The sequence below is a fragment of the Sinohyriopsis cumingii genome, chromosome 3 (assembly GCF_028554795.1).
Source record: "Sinohyriopsis cumingii isolate HCF-2022 chromosome 3, ASM2855479v2, whole genome shotgun sequence".
NCBI classification, from domain to species: Eukaryota; Metazoa; Mollusca; class Bivalvia; order Unionida; family Unionidae; genus Sinohyriopsis; species Sinohyriopsis cumingii.
Window position 1 is genome coordinate 62,134,848 of NC_142963.1, and position 22,614 is coordinate 62,157,461.

At 34.5% G+C, this 22,614-nt stretch overlaps 1 protein-coding gene across 1 annotated transcript; it reads left to right on the forward strand.

The window, feature by feature from the left end:
- Nucleotides 1–528: 528 nt before the first annotated feature.
- Nucleotides 529–21,888, forward strand: LOC149802967 (testican-2-like). The gene is made up of 5 exons (XM_089952498.1): nucleotides 529–686; nucleotides 2,851–3,057; nucleotides 9,241–9,285; nucleotides 12,354–12,494; nucleotides 16,679–21,888. The coding sequence occupies exons 1-5, from the start codon at nucleotides 554–556 to the stop codon at nucleotides 16,714–16,716; spliced, it is 564 nt and encodes a 187-aa protein (XP_089808624.1). The 5' UTR covers nucleotides 529–553; the 3' UTR covers nucleotides 16,717–21,888.
- Nucleotides 21,889–22,614: the final 726 nt, after the last annotated feature.

Below are 22,614 nucleotides of genomic sequence, written 5' to 3' on the forward strand. Positions count from 1 at the left end.
TGATATAGTATGTGCATAATTGATATAGTGTATGTGTGTAACTGATATAGTGTATGTGCGTTATTGAGGCTTGATGGTTCTGACATACACTTAATGCAATACCAGACTCATTCTATTTTTCCAAACAGAATGAAATCACACAAATATTTCTGTGTATTTCTACACATTTCACATCACTGAAAAACTGTATCCAACCTTGATTAGCCACATCTTTTGAAATGCAGGAACCACTGAAAAACCATGGCCCCTGTCTTTATTAGCCACATCTCATGAAATGCAGGAACCACTGAAAAACTTTGACTTCTGCTTTCATTAGCCACATCTTTTGAGATGCAGGAACCACTGAAAAACTTTGACTTCTGCTTTCATTAGCCACATCTTTTGAGATGCAGGAACCACTGAGAATCTGTGGCTCCTGCCTTTATTAGATATCTTTTTTGACATGCAGGAAAGCACATTAGGTCTTTCTGCATCACTAAGTACAGAGGGGATCATAATTTTTACATGACTAAACTAACAGATTATCAGAAAGAGGCTTAATGGCTGGTTTGTAATGCTTCATACTGAGAAAAGAATCCAGCATCACCTCTACAAAGATAAACATCCAGATAATATGACAGCTACAGTCAAACACCACCGAGCACCGAGATCAGCCAGCTTGCATGAGGCTATTGAAACTGAGAGTCGTAAGTAAAATCTGTCACATTTTCCAGTGAATTTAAAATAAGCAGTAGCTGACATTATCCAATATGTCAGGGTTTTATGTTGTCAGTTTCACATTATGGCAGATTTAACTCTTTTGCTGTAGACCCGTTGTTGTACAGTATTAAAGAAGGGTATTGTTCATTAACTCCTTCTGTCTAGTGAAAGATGAAGATTGGGAACTGATTTGGAATCCATTATAAATTAGAGCATTAGTTTTGGAGTTTTGATCCATATTCATTTGTGGTTGTTTGGGTAGGAGAAATGCTGCTGATTTATTTTTGAATGTGCTTTTTAATCCATACTATATTAGTTGTTTGGGTATGGGTGCAGCTGAATGCAAATCATGCAAAGGTTCTACAAGCTTGTACCCCTTATTTTTTCTACTGCCCCCTTGTTTTTATGACAAGGGGTGGGTTAGGTAAAATCCTGTCAGCATCCCTGCATGTGTCTGTTGGTTCTCAGTTTTCAAGTTTTTACATATCTTTTACGTCAATACCATTTTTATACCACCCTGAGCAGATTTGTAATGTAGCTGTGGGATGCATTTATCTTTATCAAACTAAATAAATGCCTTCATTACCAAAGCTCAGATGCAGGTTTTATATGCAGGCCATTAGTGATATTATCATGACCCTACATTTGTGTCACAATATCGCCATTTTGTATGATATCCTTGCAGTAATATCTTGATGTTATACTATTTCACTTTAATAAAAACAGGCAATCACATTAATGGCAGAAAATTCAATATTGTTTTGTCTACTGACAATAGTCTAGAGACTGTATATCTAACAAACATGTATAATTTGAAATGTACTAATGCTTAAGATATAGATGATTATAGTAAAAACATGTTACTGTGTATTAGTGCTCTGTATAATGCAGTGAATTGCAAATATGGGCCATGGTGGGGATCTTAAATCTGTATGATATTGCCAGTCTGTTTTCTGCTGTATCATTATTACATTGAATCTGATGATGATACATCAGTTCTATGGCATATCTTGTATATTTTATCATGTTCAAGGTTTGGTGGCATTTCATGTATCATTTATCATGGTAAAGGTTTGATGGCATATCATGTATCATTTATCATGGTCAGGGTTTGATGGCATATCATGTATCATTTATCATGTTCAGGGTTTGGTGGCATGTCATGTATCATTTATCATGGTCAAGGTTTGATGGCATACCATGTATCAGTTATCATGGTCAAGGTTTGATGGCATATCCTGTATCATATATCATGGTCAAGGTTTGATGGCATATCATGTATCATTTATCACATTCAAAGTTTGGTGGCATGTCATATATCATTGTTCGTGGTCAGGATTTGATGGTATACCATGTATCATTTATCATGGTCAAGTTTGATGGCATATCATGTATCATTTATCATGGTCAAGGTTTGATGGCATACCATGTATCATTTATCATGGGGTCAATGTTTGATGGCATATCATGTCTTATTTATCATGGTCAGGGTTTGATTGCATATCATGTTTCATTTATTATGGTCAGGTTTGATGGCATATCATGTATCATTTATCATGGTCAAGGTTCGATGACATCATTTATCATGGTCAGGGTTTGATTGCATATCATGTATCATTTATCATGGTCAAAGTTTGACAGAATATTATTGGTCATTTATCATGGTCATGGTTTGGTCGCAAACCATGTATCATTTATCATGGTCAAGGTTTGATGGCATATCATGTATCATTTATCATGGTCAGGGTTTGATGGCCTATCATGTATCATTTATCATTATAAAAGTTTTATCATCAAGTAATGGTCACTAATAAATTTTTGTAGATCTTTTTGTGCATGTTAACTCAAATGACCTTTGAGATATGGTGGTGAAATTTGGTCACTTTACATATCTGCCTAGTAATTTTACAGCTGTTTTACAGGTCATAGTCACATATTATCATTGTGAACTTTTATGACCTCATAATATTAGGTAAAGGACAAAATTTCACTGAATATATTTTTGGGCAGTCTGAAATAAAAGTGTGCAAACTGTTTACATACATATGTAAATGACTTACTGCATTTGATTGTTTTTCATTTCAGATGACCACTGCATTTAAGTGTTTTTCATTTCAGATGGCTACTGCATTTGATTGTTTTTCATTTCAGATGGCCACTGCAAATGTTCTAAATCTGTAATGTGGGAATTCCGTCATCTTGATGAGGATCATGACCATCACCTTAGCAACAAAGAGCTCAGGGTCATTGAAGAGAACCACAATGAGGCTTGCATCCGACCTTTCCTAGATAGTATTGACCTTAACAAGGACAATAAGCTTATTAAGCAGGAGTGGTGCTGTGCCTTGGCAGACATTGGTAATGTTCATTAGAATTAGGGGTGAAATGATACACCTGCACTGCATATTGGTATGATTCATGATACAAAGCCTAATACATAATAAATTATTGATACACATGTCAACCTGATGGTCTTTTCAGCTTTCCAGGGTTTGTTAGTGGTAGGCTGTTGCCATTTTATGTGTTGACCTTTTGATTGCATTTCCAGTATGCAGATTACAGACAGACATAGACTTATCATCTGTTCATATGCCATTCTCATCCTTGAGAAGTTCAAAAAATACTCCCAAACAACCTACCCATCAGTGGTTTGAGTTCAAACTTTTAGGCCATTTCAGGCTGCTCCATTTGATCCAATGCTTGACTTGTCTTGGTCACCATGACTTTTGTTTTCCACTCCATGAATGTTTTAAAAGTATCTTATTTTATGCTGTCACTTAATTTTTGGAAGGCATTATGATCTTGTCTTTAAAACACAAGAATAGTGCAGTTAACTCATGGAAGGAAAATCTTGTCTAGAACAAATTTGATCATGGGAGCAGAGGTGATTAACAACCAAATCCATCATATTGTACTTACTGCATATGCAACAGAACTGCCACAGCCACAGGCACCTACTTCTGTCAGTGAAAGAGGAAATTAATGACAACACCCACTTATCTTCTAGAAATCAATAAGGTGACTATGACTCATGGGGTTTGGAATCTCCCTCACCAATTCTGTGCTAAAAATTTTTTACTGTCATGTTGGCATGGTCAGTTGCTGATAACATATCTGTGTAAAAGGAGACATTCCAAACTTGTTCCCCATGAATGACTTCAGTCAGTTTTGTGAGCAGTTTATATATTGCTTTGTGTCTGTTTGGATTGAGTTTGATGGTGTGTCACACAGTGAATAGGCTTCAGTAAGTTCTGATTGGTGATTGTTGTGGTTATTCTAATTGGTGGTTATTGTTTTACCCTGGACTTGAGCATACAGTAACCACCAATTAGAATTGATGTTGTTGTTGTGGTGTTTAACGCCATTTTTCAACACACGATAGGCTATACATGGCGGCCAGTATTAATGGTGGAGGAAGAACGCGGGAAAACCCCGGAAAGAAGCACCGACCCACGAGAAGCTACTGGGAAGCTTTCTCACATACCCACATTGGCCGAATCCGAGACTCAAACCCATGCAGACAGAGGTGAGATGGCAGTGATCCGTAACAGAGAGCGCTTTAGACCACTCGGCCACTCAGGGCCCCAATTAGAATTGAATGTAGCATATTTCACTATGTGGCACATATGAAGCACAGCCTTCAGTGTCATTCCAGGTAGACAAGATACAAAGCAACAGAGAAACTTTACATAAAAGTGGTTATTAAATGATCAGTAAAGTATGTAAATTGTACGTGAAGAACAATTATGGAATGTCTCCTTTACATTGATGAATGTATCAGTGGCTAACATGCTGACAGAATGAAATAATTGACATGATATGGTGGGAGGGGGAGATTGCAAACCATGTAAGTTATTGAAGAATTTTGCATATTATGTTCATGTTGTCGCAATAGTTCTTTTGTTAAGCTGACAGAAATGAGTGCATATGCCTGTGATAGTTGTCTTAGATGTTTTCTCAATAAAAACAACTACTCAAGAATAAAGTAACTTTTATATGGTAAGTATAATTTTGCATTATGTGCTCATTTTTTTTTATCTGTTAACTTTACATTGTCAGAATCGTGCAATATTTTATGATATTGAACTAACATCCATCTTCATGTTGAAGTCATGTGTGCCCAGTAGTGTATTAGGAACTATTTTGTAAACAAATCATGTACTCTCGTAGTAGATGCTTTACGCTTTGATTGATTAAATTTCTTTCTGAATGAACTAAAGCAGATGTTTAATGGTCTGCCACATACCAGCTGCTTTGGCACATTCCGCGTTAACTATTTTGATACAGTGTTTCAGATTTAGGTTAGCTATAGATGCCAGTCAGGGTCCTTACAAATAACATGCAAGTGACAAGGCATAAATTGTCTTCTTTAGCTGGTAATAAGAATGGCAAAAAATATAATTACAGTTTTACATCCTGAATTTCCTCAAAATGTACTTCATTCTACAAATGCAAATTACATGAGTCATGTAATGGGTACTCAAGCTTGATTGCACATTTTGAAATTGTACTGTAATTTCGACTATATTCCAAGTGCAATTACATCCTCTGTACTGCACTCAAAATGAAATAAACATTATATTCCATAGTATCTTTTTGATAATTGCAATTAAAAGACTTCATATTTTTCCCACATTATGATTTCAAAATTTCAATGACAGAAGAGAAACACACTTGCAGATGTCAACACACTTCTCCCTCGCTGCTTCAGTCCGATGTATTTCATGTAGAATTGGCAAAGATAACTCCAGTCCATAATCAAGAAATGTTGTACAGTTGACAAAAATACCAAAATCTATTCAATCCAGATCAAATGGAAAAGTTGTTGCAATGTGCATTCATTCACAATATGACACAAAATTTCAATTTTAAGTAGACCAAAATGCCATTTTCTTTTGAAAGTTACATCTAGCGTATGATCAAATTTATCTGGGTGGAGTTATGTGTGCATTAATAATGTTGTTGTGTAATGATGAATCTGCGCTTATGTATTTAGTTTGGAATACGGCATACATTCAGTTTGTTTCTTGTAGTGTATTTTTATTTCTATAATTAAGCCTTAGGTAGAATAAGAAAATGAGCATATAATAAAAAGGTTACTGCATTTGTATGGGAAAACATGAACTTATTTTCTTGGATGGATATACTGCACTCCCAAGGTTGTGCAGTATTTCCATCCGAAAAACTCGTTCTCTTTTTCCCATACAAATGCAGTAACTTATAAGTATTGATTCTTCACCTGTTGTATCGATTTATGAATATATTGATTAATCATTTCACCTTAATTAGAATAGTAAGATTAGACTGTTATTATGATTTATAACATTTACATTGACAGTTTTAACAATTATGTTACATGACTCACTCTTGAAGGCTCTTATGTTTGCATGAGTTGACCAGGAGATATCACAACTCAGAATTGACTGAGACTGATTTCCACTAACAGCCAATCAGAAATGAGCTTGCAGGAGGATCATCATTTGTGATTGGTTGAAACACAATCTCAGGTTCACACTCGAGCTCAAGGGTTTTAAGGTCTTCACTGTGGAGGACTTTAGAGATCCTAGAGGAAAACATTTGCCCATGATGACTGACCAAGGACATTTCAACTTGCCAAATTCAGAAATTAAACTGGGGAGTGCATTGCAAGCAAGTGGATGTGTTTTAAAGTTCATTGACATTTATGTTGGTTGGAATGCGATAGTATTGTCAAAGATGGTTGAAATAGGAGTATATTTCTGTAACAAAACAAAGAAAACTATACAAATGCTGACAGAAGCCATTGGATAGGTTCGTTTTGTTAAATCGTGAATATGAAAATAGACCATTCCCCACCTCAGGGCACAAAGACAATTTTTTGTAGACACAAGCCCAGGGTTGGTGACTTAAAAAAGGAATCACAAGCCCAGACTCAAAATTTCATAAGCCCAGATTACAGTTTCCATATGCATCCTATTGTCCTATTTTTTTAAATGAAAGGATGAAAACAAATCATTTAAAATTGACTTGTATATTTATTCAAATGTCAAAATATTTCATGTAAAGCAATTTCCTTCATGTCCTGAGGTCAGCCATTGTCTGATTGCTCTGTGAGTTTCCTCATTTCTCACTGGATCAGCAGTGTTGACATTCATTAGCATCTGAAGTGTGTCTTGCTTTATACAGTTTCTCTTTTCACTTTTGATGTTGATAGGTATGAGTTGATATGTTTAACCAGTGTTGCATTACACTAGTGCACATGGGAGTAACCAGTGCTGCATTACACTAGTGTAAGCACAGGTAACCAGTGCTGCATTACACTAGTGTAAGCACAGGTAACCAGTGCTGCATTACACTAGTGTAAGCACAGGTAACAAGGGTTGCATTACACTAGTGTAAGCACAGGTAACAAGTGTTGCATTACACTAGTGTAAGCACAGGTAACAAGTGTTGCATTGCACTAGTGCACATGGGAGTAACCAGTGCTGCATTACACTAGTGTAAGCACAGGTAACAAGTGTTGCATTACACTAGTGTAAGCACAGGTAACCAGTGCTGCATTACACTAGTGTAAGCACAGGTAACAAGTGTTGCATTACACTAGTGTAAGCACAGGTAACAAGTGTTGCATTACACTAGTGTAAGCACAGGTAACAAGTGCTGCATTACACTAGTGTAAGTGGCAGTATCTAGTGTAAATGGGAGTAACCAGTGTTGCATTACACTAGTGTAAATGGGAGTAAAGCACATCTCAATTATTACTGATTTAACTTTGGCTTGAAACATCTGGAACAATGCAATAGCAATTTAACAAGACCAAAAATAATTTTTCGATTGGTCCTAACTTTCCTAACTTTTTTTCACCTTTGCCAAAGGACAGCCAGTTTTTAATCACTGAATTGAAAGTCCTCATGGACCACATTTATTCCCTTTATTAATTATAATACCTCAAAAAAGCATTCTGCATTTTGCCTAAACTCTCCACATTATAACAATAAAGTAATCAATTAACAGCTTGTTGTGTATACATGCTAGACTTTATCCCATAACTCGGTCAAGCATCATGGCACGTGTTGCAAAGACTGCTGTAACAGTTCGGGTAGACTGGTTCTGGCTGGTTTCTGTTATGAACATAAATATACAAAACAGTATTTTGTCCTGCCTCCAGAAGGAATTACATGTATGTTAAAGCCAAGGGAGCACTAATCAAGAGATTTTTTCAGGCAAGTTAGATTTTTTGAGTGGTGGGGAAGGCTAGATGGGGACTTTACATAGAATACAGGAGGGACCTGATCTGAATTGAGGATACAGGAGGGACCTCTGAATTGAGAAGGGCCCCAGACATTCAGGTCTATCAGAATATTTTAGCACTGGCCCACTTCAGAGCAAATTTATGGAGTTGGACCCCTGGGCAAATAAGAGATTGACTCAACTTAAGTGCCATATAATCTGTTCCAGCAAAATGTTGTATCTAATTTTAAAAATGATGATGGTATAAGATATTGTTTCATGAAAAGTGAAAGTAATTTTGTTGCAACTTTGCACATGCATGTTGTATCTTTGCCTGGAGGGGTTCTACAATTGCAATTTCAGCACAGCCTATATAAGAAGTTGTCATCCATATTGTGTTGATGTATATTCATGAAATAGGAATTGAGGCAGATGAGTAGTATTGAGGCATTGAGGCAGATGAGTGGTATTGAGGCATTGAGGCAGATGAGTGGTATTGAGGCATTGAGGCAGATGAGTGGTATTGAGGCATTGAGGCAGATTAGTGGCATTGAGGCAGATTAGTGACTTCTCTGCTAGGACTGAGACAATGGCAATAATTTAAAATGGCATTTTTTTAAAGTAAGTTTGTATTTAGGACAGTGTATCATCCTTAAATGTGTACTGCTGCACCCACCCCACCTCACTTTTGCAAGAAGTAATGGGAGCAAATGATGTTGTGCAAAGTCCTGAATGCATCACTGGAATAATTTGATTTCTGCTTTAGGTACCTTCACCAAATTTTTCAGATAGATTGCCTGGTAAGATATAAAGAAGCCTTTTGACTTAGGGGTCAAGAGTTCAAGGTTACCATCACCTAAGAAAATAAAATGGTTTCCTTGCATTAACTTATTTTAAACATACCTTCACCAAAATATTGATAAGTTACCATTGATGACACTAAGAAGTCAGTTGATTAATTTTAAATCAGAAGGACAAAGGTCAAGGTCTTTGTGATCTGAAAAGGACAGTCAGATTTGTTTTGGTAACATGAGTTCTAACTTAAACATCCTTCACTAAATGATAGAAATTTTTTTTACCCTTGATAAGTAAATCAAACCTTGATAATATCAGGTTTTAAAGGCAAGGTTAAAATCACCATGACCTTGAAAAAGAAAGGCATTGGGTGTATTATGTACCTTTTATGGTACTCTAGTTGACAATGTAGAAAAAGAAAATAAGGAAGTTTAAATAGGGTTGATGAGATCAAACTGTTAAATTATGTTTTCATTATTACTATTTGTATGTAAAATTGATATTGTAAAGATTTATTCCCATTCAATTTATTGACAGTTCCACCATGTTATGAAAGACTCCGGAACATTGATCTCAAGGCTGGTGAGTATGCACAAGAATGTAATTAAGTAAAAAAAATATAATTGCATTATCATTGTTAATAGATTTAAGATATACATATTTGTCAAAATTAACTCAAAGATTCATATGATTAAAGTAAAGAGTTTGATTATACATAGAATGGCACAAAAGGAAAAGATTAATGATGTATAATAACTTGATGGTTTGATGACATTATTGTGTGGCAGAACTTTGTGAAGTACATGCTTGTTAAGACTCACAGTTTGCTTGTTTTTTTTTTAATACAATTTTATGTCTTGAAAGATTGTGCAGTTTGTCAAAAGATTTTGAAATTTGTTATTTTTGTTGGTCTTAGACCAGAAGAGTTTATGGAATGATCTGTCATCCTTCTAGTGATGTCTGTTGTCTTCCATCAATTAGCACAAGTTTGTTATCATTACTGCAGCTAAACTACTTGGAGGATTGCCATTACACACACACATTCATCATGTGGTCTAGTTGATCCTAAATGAAAGTGGTGTAGCTTGGACATCCAGTATGGCCACCACAGTACCCATCTTGAAACTCATGTTATTTCTGCTCTTCCTGAATGGATGTCATATCAACATGGAGTTTCCTCTTAAAGACTTTGTCCTAAATGAAAATGATGCTTATTTGCCATCCAATATGGCCACTATGGCAGCCATCTTGAAAATCTTATTGTTCTCCTGAATGGAAGGTCATATTGACACCTGAAGACCTCATATGATATCTAGTTGTTCCTGAATGAAAATGGTGCCAGTTTAGTGTCTGATAAGGCCACCATAGCAGACTTCTAGATAATGTTTGTATCATGACTCCTTCTGAATGGATGGACATATCAGTGTGAGGTTTTCACTGAAAGACTTGCGCAGTCTAGTAGGACTTAATGAAAATGCTGCCAGTCTAATATGGACATCTAGTTGTTCCTAAATGAAAACAGTGCTGCCCTGATATCAAATGTGACTGCCACAGTGGCCATCTTTAAAATCCATTGCATTGTTAGTCCTCCTTATTGGATGGTCAGATCAGCATGGGATTTTTACTAAATGACTTCTTGTGATGCCTAGCTGGTCCTAATTGAAACAGTGTCCACCTCCTGAATCAACTGTCATATCAGCATGGGTTTTTAACTGAAAGACTTTTTATAATGTCTTGTTGGTAGTACCAATGGTACTGTTCTGACTTCCAGTATGACTTATGCAATGGCCATCATGAAAATCTTCTTATAGCTACATCTCCGAGATGGCTGATCATATCGATATTGTGCTTTCACCAAAAGACTTTTTATAATGTCTAGTTGGTCCTGAATGGAAAGGGTGCCAATCTTATATCCAGTATGGTCACCATGGCAGCCATATTGAAAATCTTCTTTAGTTACTTCTCTAAAGCCAGTTGACATATCAACTTTCCACCAGAAGACTTACTGTGATGCCTTGTTGGTCCTAAACTACTGTAGTATCATCAATTTTCGTGGGGGATCAATTTGTGTGGTTTTCATTGTTGAACCACAAATTTAAATCCCCAACGAAAAATGAGCCGCAATGATGACCCCCATTTTCTTACAGCGTTTCATTCCAAGAGACTAACACAGCTACTAGTATTTGATAAATCAAGGTCAATACTGTAATCTGGTAATGAAATATTAGCTTTTACCTGTGTTTGTTTTATTTTTTATTTTAACATTTTGAAATAAGAATTATAAATCATTTTATATTATTTCAATGCACACGTTCGATAAGGTATCCGATAGCCATAATTTTACACTCACTGCCTAAAATTGATATGTGAGTTAAGTAAGGTTGGAGAGAAAATAGAGAAAAAGCATAAGGTATTCAGACAATAGTAATACTAAAAATGAAAGAAAAAAAATATTACAAAATAACAGTATATGAAAATTAAGTTTGTTATTTATTTAGATCAATCCTTTGTTCCTGTACAACTGTTGTTGAAACATTTAAATCCTTCTGAAAGCACATTTCATTTTATCCATGCATTTTTAATCCAAAAGAACAAAAATCCTGTAAAATTCTAAAACTGTTTCTTGAAACAGTATTATTAATGAAACACTATGTATATGCACTAATTACAGCAAAGTATTAAAGCTCACACTTCACATATTTTTGGACAAAGCCATCGTGTCAGTCAAGTCTCATGGTACTCACAAATGCTTCTCAGGTAAATAGTCCCCAAATTGCTAAATTAAACAAGTCCAGCTTTCTCAAACCACTGATAATTAGGTCCGATCTTTCACTCACTGTTGCCTGAGCTGCAATTATCCATTCAGCGGGGGGAGAGTCTAAGTTGAATTTTACCACTTTTAAGCCGTTGTGTTAATTCCGTGATTGTCAGAAAGTACTGATAGTGCAACTTGATGGACAGTGGTTTAAGTAAGATATCATTCATATGTACTTTAATAACCGATTGGCCCAGTGTTGTTGGCTGCATCAGCTTCCTTTGATGTTGAGCACTCAAATGAAAACTTGGCTGCGTGATTAATCTTGACAGGTGTTTTATTTGTGCTCATAGAGATGGAAGTATTGTTTTAGTGTTGTTGGCTGTGTCGGCTTTGGCTGATGTTATACACATGGTGTAAGTATTGAACTTGCCAGGTTTTTAATTTGTGCTCATACAGATGGTAGTATTGTTTTAAACATTAAAGTAACCACCATTTGCGTCGGCATAGTTTTATTCTTTTGTATTCTTTATTTTAGGTATTTGTAGAGGTTAAACCATGAAATTAACTACCTACTAATATACAAACTTTTACAGGCAAAACCTCGAATTTAAGTACCCATGAAAATGTCTTTTTTTTTTTTTTTACTAAACCACAAAAATTGAGCCCAACAAAAATAAATGATGCTACAGTAATTTGACATTCACAGTAACAAATTTGAAAATCTTGTTATTACTGAAAAATATCAAAGATTGTTTCAACACTCGAGAGTTAAAAGGAAGAAAAGGTCTTTTTTTGAATTCCTGGAAGTTCTTTATAGCCAGTAGAGCATCAGCCCCTTCAGTGGACTCTTGTTTTATTTTCTGTATGTGTAATGTTTTGAACATTTTTAAAGGTAAAGAGTGGATCCCACACTGTGACTCGGAAGGGTATTACCAGAGGGAACAGTGTGATGACAGAATTGGTGATTGCTGGTGTGTTGATCTGAATGGAAATGAGATCCAAAGCACACGCAAGCATGGAAACGCTCACTGTGGTAAGTTTGATAAAGGAATCCACTGTAATGAAAATTGTTTTTTTTACTGCCTTTTTGGGGAACATAGTACATAAATGTGTTGATCCTTCTGTGACACAGTCTGTTTAATACTGCAACCTTTATGTCAACATAGAAGATGTGTTGGGTGTTTGGAGTCCTGTCTTTAAGGTCAGCATCTTCAATTTTAGCATTACTGGTCATAGACTTATCATCAGGCTTGTCATCTGTTATCCTTTTCTGTCAGTCTGTTAGCACATGTTTGTTATTGCTGCTCTTCCTAAACTACTTGGAGATTGCCATGAAATTTTATATACACACTCATCCTTTGTCTAGTTGGTCCTAAATGAAAATGCCACTCGGACATCCACTATGCCTGTAACAGTGGCCATCTTGAAAATCATTGCTGAATATTTTACATTTTCCATGACATTATCCTTTCCACTCTACAGCTTCAAGATCATGGCTGAATATTTTACATTTTCCATGACATTATCCTTTCCATTCTACAGCTTCAAGATCATGGCTGAATATTTTACATTTTCCATGACATTATCCATTCCACTTTACAACTTCAAAGCTATTGAGATTAAAGGAGCAAACAGGGTATACTTGTACATCGTCATTAGAAGGTGTGTTGTGTTGGGGTTCCGTCTTCATGGTCATGCTGTAAGATTTACATTGCACTTTCTTATCAACAAGTTTAAAGCTGTTTGAGATTAGGGCAGTCAGACTTAGTATACTTTGATACCATTATTAGAAGATGTACCTTGTACTGCAGGGGGGGTCCTGTTTTCATGATCATAGTCATGGCTCAGTATTTTAAGGTTTTCCTCACACTTTCCCATCTGCTGCATCAATTTAAATTTGTTTATGATTAAGAGACGAAACTTGATGTACATTCATCATTATAAGGTGTATTGCAGTCCATAGTGGGATCTTTCAAGTCAAGGTTATGGCTCAATATTTGAAGTGCTTAAAATCTTGACTGAAGTTGGTTTTTCATCTAAGCATTAATGTATGCATCCAGTTACTTCAACTTGCCATGACTACTTGTAAAACTATGATTGATTGGAACCTTGGGACCCAGAACAAGTATTTTGTTGTACTTTACTATGTATTTAGCAAAGAAATTTTTACAAATACTCATTTATTCGGCTAATGTGAGTATGTGAGAAAGCTTGCCAATAGCTTCTTGTGGGTCGGTGGTTCTTTCCGGAGTTTTACCGGGTTCTTCCTCCACCATTAATACTGGCTGCCATGTATAGCCTATCGTGTGCTGAAAAATGACGTTAAACCCTACAACAACAACAACAACAACAAATACTCATTTATAAATATGTGCTTAAAAATTAAAATGGCTGATGCACAATATGATGATTTCTTTCAACATGATGACAATGATTTTGACGATTTGGAAGAAGACGGGGTTATTTGAGCTGGGGAATATTGTTGGAAATACTCTTGAGTGATCTTTTGAGTCTGAAACTGATGTCATAAAGGAGTATGCTGTACATGCTGACTGGATGAAAAAGATGTCCTGTCCGTCAACTCCTGATTCAGTGCTATTTCCAGCTTAAATGATGAGATGGCAAATACCAAGCCTATTACATTTGATAATAAAGCAAACAAATCAATATGCAGATCAGAGAGTAAATGGGGCAGATATGTAGAAGAACTTTTGCATGAGAAAAATGCAGGCCTGTCACACCTGTTTAGATGAAACTTTTTCTTGCATTGATTATAGCAATGGGTTTGATTCATAAATCTGATCTTGATACTGACTGGACTACTGACGATGTTGTATCAACCCCATATTTAAGAAAAATAATGAGTAATTTACACCAGGCAGACAGAGAACAATCAATTTGACCCTTTATGCAAGATACATCCAATGATTACAAAAACACAGGTAAAATGGGTGAAGACCTTGACAATTGCTGTAAAGGACTAGAACATCCAACAATTACAAAAGCAGGTAAAACAGGTGAAGACCTTGACAATTGCTGTAAACAACTAGAACTAAAAATTGAGGAGTTGAGTAAAAGAATGAAAATTGTGATTGGTTTGCTCAGCAAGTGTGGTCTTTTAATAAGGTACAAAGAGTATATATGGACAAATATTAATCCTCACCTGAACTTTTAAGTGAAAGTGAGTTACAAACACCTGTATATGTGGAACCTTGAGAGCAGATAGGGTAGGTGCTGCAGAGGCACTGAAGGTTAAAAAGAAACAAAAGCAGTATGAGTGTATTTTTCACAGAAAGGACAATCATATTCTGGTGAAATATCATGACAAATATAAACATTGTTCTCCAGTTATCATATAGCAAAGGTAACAGTCATCAGTAAGAGGAGTAGATTTAAGTGACCAGTTTAACCAATACAATCCAGTACTAAAGAAATCCAAAAAATGGAAGAGAAAACATTTTTTTAACAATTTGTTGAATGTATGCATTGTAAATTCCCATCAGTTGTACCTGATATTCTCACTGTGCAGAAGAAATGATGTCACCATAGTTTCTGTGTTACAATAGTGAAAGCATTTGTTCAGGAAGCAGCAGATGTGTCTGAACCTACTAGGAGAGGATACAAATTTGCAGGTGAGCGACCTGAACATCCCATTGAGAGGCATTTTCCTGAATTTATTCCAGCTACACCTGGAGCTAATTGAGCACGCCTTGCATCGGATTGTGTTGCATGTAATAAAAGAAGTAAGGATTGAAAGAATTGTGAAAAAAGCAAGCATCCTTCGTATGTAACACATGCCAAGTGGCACTTTGTACCAGATTGTTTCAAATTATTTCTCACACATAATTTACAAAGTAGAGATATTAGTTCTGATGAGTTAGAACAACAAATGAACAGGCAATAAACTCGATATGCTAGTCTCTGTAAGCTCAGAAGTGGATGTGAGATGTGACAAATAAACTCAAATAAAGAACAAGTGCAAAGTTTTTGTGAACACTTATTTCTGACTTTATGGGGCGTAAATTTATCTCTGGCATTCATTTAGTGGATGTTTATATAAGTGTTACCTTTTCTCTGCCTGTGATTTTTACAACTTGCATATCAAGTTGTAACAAACATAACATGTATACGGTTGAACTACTGAAGACTTTAGTATTTCTTACACATATTTAAACTTTTTCCATTAAAAAGGGAACAAAATACAGATCAGATGCAAAGGTAGTTTCTCATTGTACCGTATTTGCATCTGTACATACAAGTATGATAAAGTTGATGCTAATCCTAATAATAAAGTTCAGATATCTCCCATCATTTTCCATATATGGTTTGTGTATCTATTATATACTGTAATTAAAATACATTCAATTTAAAAGCAGAGTACAATTTTCATTTCTTTTCTCTGACAATTCAGTACTGAGGGGTTTTGTGCTGCAAACAATATAACACTTTAATTTTTATGAGGTGACGAAATTTGAATATTTCTTGCATTGATCATTTGTGCTTCAGCATTTCAAAATAAAGTACAAAGTTAGCCATTCCTTGACAATTTGTAAGAAATTTCCAAAAACCTTGTTAATTCATTAACCCCTGGTGCCACGTTTATGCATCAGGCGGTAGTACCCTACTTCTAAGCTCTGTAGCATCAAATTCATTTAAGATACACCAAAGTGGGTGGTATTACATAAAAGTAGACAGATGTAACTCTACATTGATAACAAATAATCTGACTTTCTACTTGCATTACAAACTAGAGGGAAATAAATTTGTGAGACCTGATTTTTTTATACCAAAAATTTGCCCATTGTCAGAAATCTCAGGATTTCAGACTGTTCTTGCACTGAGATGAGATAGACATGTCCAGATGTACTTGTATGTGGCATGGAGTTAATACTGTCTCAGTATTTGTTTAACTAATTTTGTGGAAAGTCAGTTGATTAGGACATGTAGTCAGTACTGTCTTGTTAAGTTATCCCTGAGGTTGCCTCCCTTACTTAAGTAATTTCATCTTTTCATTGAGTATGAGTGGATGCACATAAAAATGTGTTTTTATTCCTTTAGGCTGCTTTATTTCACAAATAGATGATAACTTTTAAAAAAAATTATTGTTTGTTGACAGCTCAATCTTAATTGGACTTAATGATTTACTTTTTGCTAATCAGACTTGTGCCAAAACAAAACAATAAATGCAGTATATTTCAAATCTTTTTCTCATTCCAGGTCACTTTGATCCACTTGGAAACAAGCGAAAGCTATAAGCTTCCATCTAATGAAAGCAGGCAGGATGAGCATCATTAAAATTATTTGTACAGCACCTGCAAGATGACCTCTAGTCACACTTAATTTTGTTAGCAGGAGTTTCTTTTTTTTTTTCAGATTATATCAGACTGAGAAAAGTCATAGATATGTGGAACTATTATCAAAATGTAATAATTATACATATTAATGCTATTCACAAGAACCAGAGAGTAAACATTGAAAAATGTACAATTTTATATGGGAAATAGCTTAATACCAGGCTGTATTCAAAGCCTAGCAGTTTTGTAATTAGTATGTTGCATGTAATAGGTCTGTCATTCATTTGGCAATGGAATGCACAACCATATTATAACAGGTCATGTCTCATATGAAGTCACTTCTAAATGGACTGTAAATTATATGAAAATAAAATTCATTTAAATAAATCCACCCAGTTCAATGCTATGTATGATCATATTTGTGTTATGTAAGAGACAGTGTTAACTGAATAAATCTTGTGTTAAATAAGAGACCATGTTATACTGAGCATACATGTATTATGAGACCATGTTCTAGTGAGCATATATGTATTAAGAGACCATGGTATAGTGATCACTGACCTGCCAACTCTTATGATTTTGTCGTAAAGTCCCTTAAAATATGGACTTACAGCATACAAGCAAAAACTATGGAAAAATGATAGTCGGTTCATCCGTGTTTGATATGGATCTGGGATTCATATTAGGATTAGTGAAATCAGTCAGGGAACCAGGCTAACATTACAGCAGCAACACAGATGCTTCAAACTGCACCTATTTGTTTATGGAAAATGTCTGCATGATTAAACTGTTGATTTAAAAAAAAAAATTTAAATGGCGTCCAGAAAGCGATGCATATTGAAGATGAAAGGGAAATAAAGCTTCTAAAAAAGTGTTAATAATTAACACAGAAGAAAAAAAGGAGTATTCAGATTCTTGTGAATAAAAAAAGCTGGAATGGGCACAGTTACATTTATTGGACATCATGTGCCAATTTGAGTATGACTCATGGCAGGAGATACGATTGCTGTCACCATGTGAAATGGAAAAGAATTTCCAAGAATTATGTCAAGTTGAGAGATAGCAACAAGCCACTGAGTTGCATAGGGTTTGGAACTAAAGTTTGTGCAACAGTACTAGTGGTAAATAAAGTATACGCATACTTTACCAACATTTCAGTTGAAAATAATGTTTATCGTTGCTGATTTGAACTTTTAATTACGTTTTCCAGCTTTACAGTAGCAGTTATTGATATTTTATTACACCTTACTGAAAACTGGTCACTCTTACGGAAAAAATCAGCTGCCTTACTGAGACGGACTCGTCAGGGTTGGCAGGTCTGTGATCATTTATATATTAAGACACCATGTTCTAGCAAGCATACATGTATGAAGAGACCATGTTATACTGAGCATACATGTATTAAGAGACCATGTTATATTGAGCATACATGTAATAAGAGACCATGTTATACTGAACATACATTTACGAGACCATGTTATACTGAGCATACTTGTAATAAGAGACCATGTTATACTGTGCATACATGTATTAAGAGACCATGTTATAATGTGCATACATGTATTAAGTGACCATGTTATACTGAGCATACATCTATTATGAGACCATGTTATACTGTGCATACATGTATTACAGACCATGTTGAGCATACATGTATTAAGAGACCATGTTATACTGTGCATACATGTATTAAGAGACCATGTTATAATGTGCATACATGTATTAAGTGACCATGTTATACTGAGCATACATCTATTATGAGACCATGTTATACTGTGCATACATGTATTAAGAGACCATATTATACTGTGCATACATGTATTAAGAGACCATGTTATACTGTGCATCCATGTATTAAGAGACCATGTTATACTGTGCATATATGTATTAAGAGACCATGTTATACTGTGCATACATGTATTAAGAGACCATGGTATGCTGAGCAGCTTTACTTGTAAGGGAAAACTAATTTTCGTTTAATCCTTAGTAATGAGACTAAAGCACTGCCATAAACCTTGAGCTTCATGGTGTAATTTTAAATAACAGTATTTGATGGGGTTCAATTTTAGTAATACCTGTTCAAAGTTCCTATAGAAATGTTTCATATCCATTCCAATAGTCTTTTTGTCTTATGATTTTCCAGATTGTTGGACATTAAATGGGCATACAACCTTTGATGGGGTTCAGTTTTAGTAATACCTGTTCAAAGTTCCTATAGAAATGTTTCATATCCATTCCAATAGTCTTTTTGTCTTATGATTTTCCAGATTGTTGGACATTAAATGGGCATACAACCTTAGCCAAACTTTAGACTTACAAAATTTTCAATGTTTACTCTCTTAGCAGATGTTTGGTTGTACATGGCAACAGATTCATTTTGTCTTGCTTTAAAGTTATCTTTTTCTTACTTTATCTTTAGAATTTAGCTTTTTGTTTTGATTTGGTTGATAAAAGATTTTAGCATGTCTTGTAACCATTTGAGTTTTCTGTTATATTAGTTATAGCTTTATAAATTCTGACAGATTTAAGCATTGCATTTGGTCATTAAAAACTATTGATTGTAGGTATGAATTTTTACATGCATTTCTATAACAGAAAAGTCAGTTATATATTTTTTTGTATGGAAGCTGGTTTTGATGTCTGTTTTGTACATATAAACTTTACTATTTCAGAATATAACATTTTATTTTGAAGAAAAAAAACAATGGTGTTTGATTTTTTTGATTTATTTATATATATTTAGTCACACATGTGGATGTAACCATTATTTTTCCCCCATTTATCCAATTGAGAAGTTTTAATCACCTGAAATGTCTTGTTGTAGTACAATTTATAGTGCATTATATAGTACAGTATATAGTGCATTATATAGTACAGTATGTAGTTCATTATATAGTACAGTATATAGTGTATTATATAGTACAGTATATCATGCATTATATAGTACATTATATAGTGCATTATATAGTACAGTATATAGTGCATTGTATAATATAGTATGTAGTGCATTATATAGTACAGTATATAGTACGGTATATAGTGCATTGTATAATACAGTATGTAGTGCTTTATATAGTACAGTATATAGTTCATTATATAGTACAGTATATAGTGCATTGTATAATACAGTATGTAGTGCATTGTATAATACAGTATGTAGTGCATTATATAGTACAGTATATAGTGCATTATATCCTACAGAATATAGCACAGTATATAGTACATTATATAGTGCATTGTATAATACAGTATGTAGTGCATTATATAGTAGAGTATATAGCACATTGTATAATATAGTATGTAATGCATTATATAGTACAGTATATAGTGCATTGTATAATACAGAATGTATTTCATTATATAGTACAGTATATAATGCATTATATCCTACAGTATATAGCACAGTATATAGTGCATTATATAATACAGTATGTAGTGCATTATATAATACAGTATATAGTGCATTATATAGTACACAAACTATTATGAATGTAGGAATTTTGCACTGAACTTAAATCTGCTTGAAAAACAAGGAATCTCATTTAAAATTGCAGTTCTCTTTACATACCAGTATTTATTTGAAATAATACATACTGTCAGTACTTATGAGAACATGAAAGGGATGACTATATACACTGATATGTTTAGATGCAGATCTTGACTATGTTGGCATGGATACAAAGTTGTTTCTGTAGCATTTTAAGGGAAAAAAAAAGTTTTGAAATTGTCATCTATCATTGTAGATAATTTTGTAAAAATTATTTTTAAAAGATTTTCATTCAAGTTTATTCCATATATTTCAGTGAATTCACTGAGTTATTGAATTCTTTGTCGACATTAAATATATAGGTACCATAGTGTATGTTAATTGAGAATATTTTTGAATGGTAATGCATGAATAGGTTCAGCTTCTAATTTCTTTTATATAACACCCCACCGCATCATAAATTAATTTTATGTCCATTCTTTTACCCTATTCCTTGTGGTGTTTGGGTCACAAATTGCGACTTTGTAACAGTGGTTGTGATGTACAGCATTTGTAAATATTTTCTATAAAATCATCCTGTTCAAAGCAGAAAATAAAGGAAGATGATTTGAATGTAAAGGGGGATCTTAGTGACGTGCTGATCTTTATTCCGAGAATTGTTCATAGTTTGCTAAGTTTTGATAAAACCAGCTCCCAAGTTGTTTCATAGATAGTGAAAGAATAAATTCACAGGTGATCATTTAATAAGTGAATCTTCACATGTCATAAAGTAACGAGCAAATAATTGAGTTTATTAGATGGCAGGTTGGGTATAGCTGCAGGTTTTGCCTTTTCTTGTTTTTTGCATGGTCATTTCAATTTTTGCAATTCAAGTATTTTATAAGAAATCTTGTGTAGAAAGCTGCATTTTTGCCCCATGTTGTTTGCAATGTGAATTCATTTTTTTAATATTCAGAATTTTACATCCAGAACCTAAATATACAAAGTTTAATGTGGGATCAGTGATCTGTTGATCCAGTTTTAAAACCATGCAATAGTGCATGCAATGGCACTGAACCTAAAAGCAGAAAAGATTGAAATTATGGAAACACAAATATTAACAATTCTGTAGATCAATTACCAACAACCAAAGAGTAATTCGTAACATTGTTTTGCATAAATAATTAATACGTAATTTAACTTTTTGTCACTATTTAGCTGAGAAAGCTTGCTTCTTGCTGAAAAAGTCCATAAACTCTTGTAACAGTTTTATTTAGAAAAGGTGTACTTTTAAATATGGCTTTCAGAAGTGTTTGGAGCTAGGCAGATAATCTAATAATTCTTGTATTGTTCGCAGCAAGGAATATATACCATCTTGATTGCTTGCAAGTCAAATCCAACTACAAACTGCATAGACCTAGATCTGCCATCACATACTTCACTGGCAGATCTGAGTATGCAATTTGTTAAGGCCGATTAGTGGTACAAAAAATATAGACCTTGATCTGCTGGCACATTATGCAATAGCAGATCAGCGTTCTATGTATTTCAGAGTTGTTGCCACCTTATAAGTGAGTAATACTTGTAATCATTCTGGCCAATATATGAAAATTTTATGTTTTTCAAATCTTAAATGTATATATTTGAAATAAAGCTTACTTACAAAATGTGCAGTATTATTTTTAAAACTATTATGTGCCCATCATTTTCACTCATTTGTGTGCCTCTTAAATTACATTGTCCTGACCATTCATAATTTAAATTCATGCAGTCATTACTAATAAATGCACACAGCTTAGACAGGTCTCATTGAGAAAATGTAATAATGAGTTTCAAAAAGTGTTAAGTTTATTTGAAACTCCATTCATTCACATTAACAAGACATATTGGATTCTCTCTGGTTAGTTTGTATTTTTACACTAAATTTTAATCATGCATCACACAAATATGTCTGTCTCTCTTTTGGAATGAAAGTTGTTGATTTCCAAATTTATATTTTTCTTGCACACATATTTAGACTCATCTGCACTCATCATGTAGGGGTCCTGAGTAGCAGAGTGATCTAAAGCACTAGCCTTTATCAATCACTCCCATCTCAACTCTGTCTGCATGGGTTCAAGTCGCAGGCCCAGCCATTGTGGTGTCAGAAAGCTTCCCAGTAGATTCCCGTGGGTCAGTGGTTCTTGCTGGGATTTTCCTGCGATAGTCCTCAACCAGATACACTGGCTGCCATGTATAGTCTGTCATGCACTGAAATGTGTTAAACCTAAAACAACAACATGTGGGAGGTCATGGGTTCAGACCCTGGCTGAATCATACCAAAAACTAAAAATGGTACTAGCAGCTGCCTCGCTTGGTGCTCAATATTAAGAGGTTAGTGTCAGGATTGGTTG

What these genes read in the sequence shown, in the direction of transcription:
- LOC149802967 (XM_089952498.1), top strand. Translation starts at nt 554, where the DNA reads ATGCTTCATACTGAGAAAAGAATCCAGCATCACCTCTACAAAGATAAA. An exon ending in GAACATTGATCTCAAGGCTG is followed by an intron (nt 9,286 to 12,353) that starts GTGAGTATGCAC and finishes ACATTTTTAAAG; the next exon opens with GTAAAGAGTGGATCCCACAC. An exon ending in GCATGGAAACGCTCACTGTG is followed by an intron (nt 12,495 to 16,678) that starts GTAAGTTTGATA and finishes TTCTCATTCCAG; the next exon opens with GTCACTTTGATCCACTTGGA.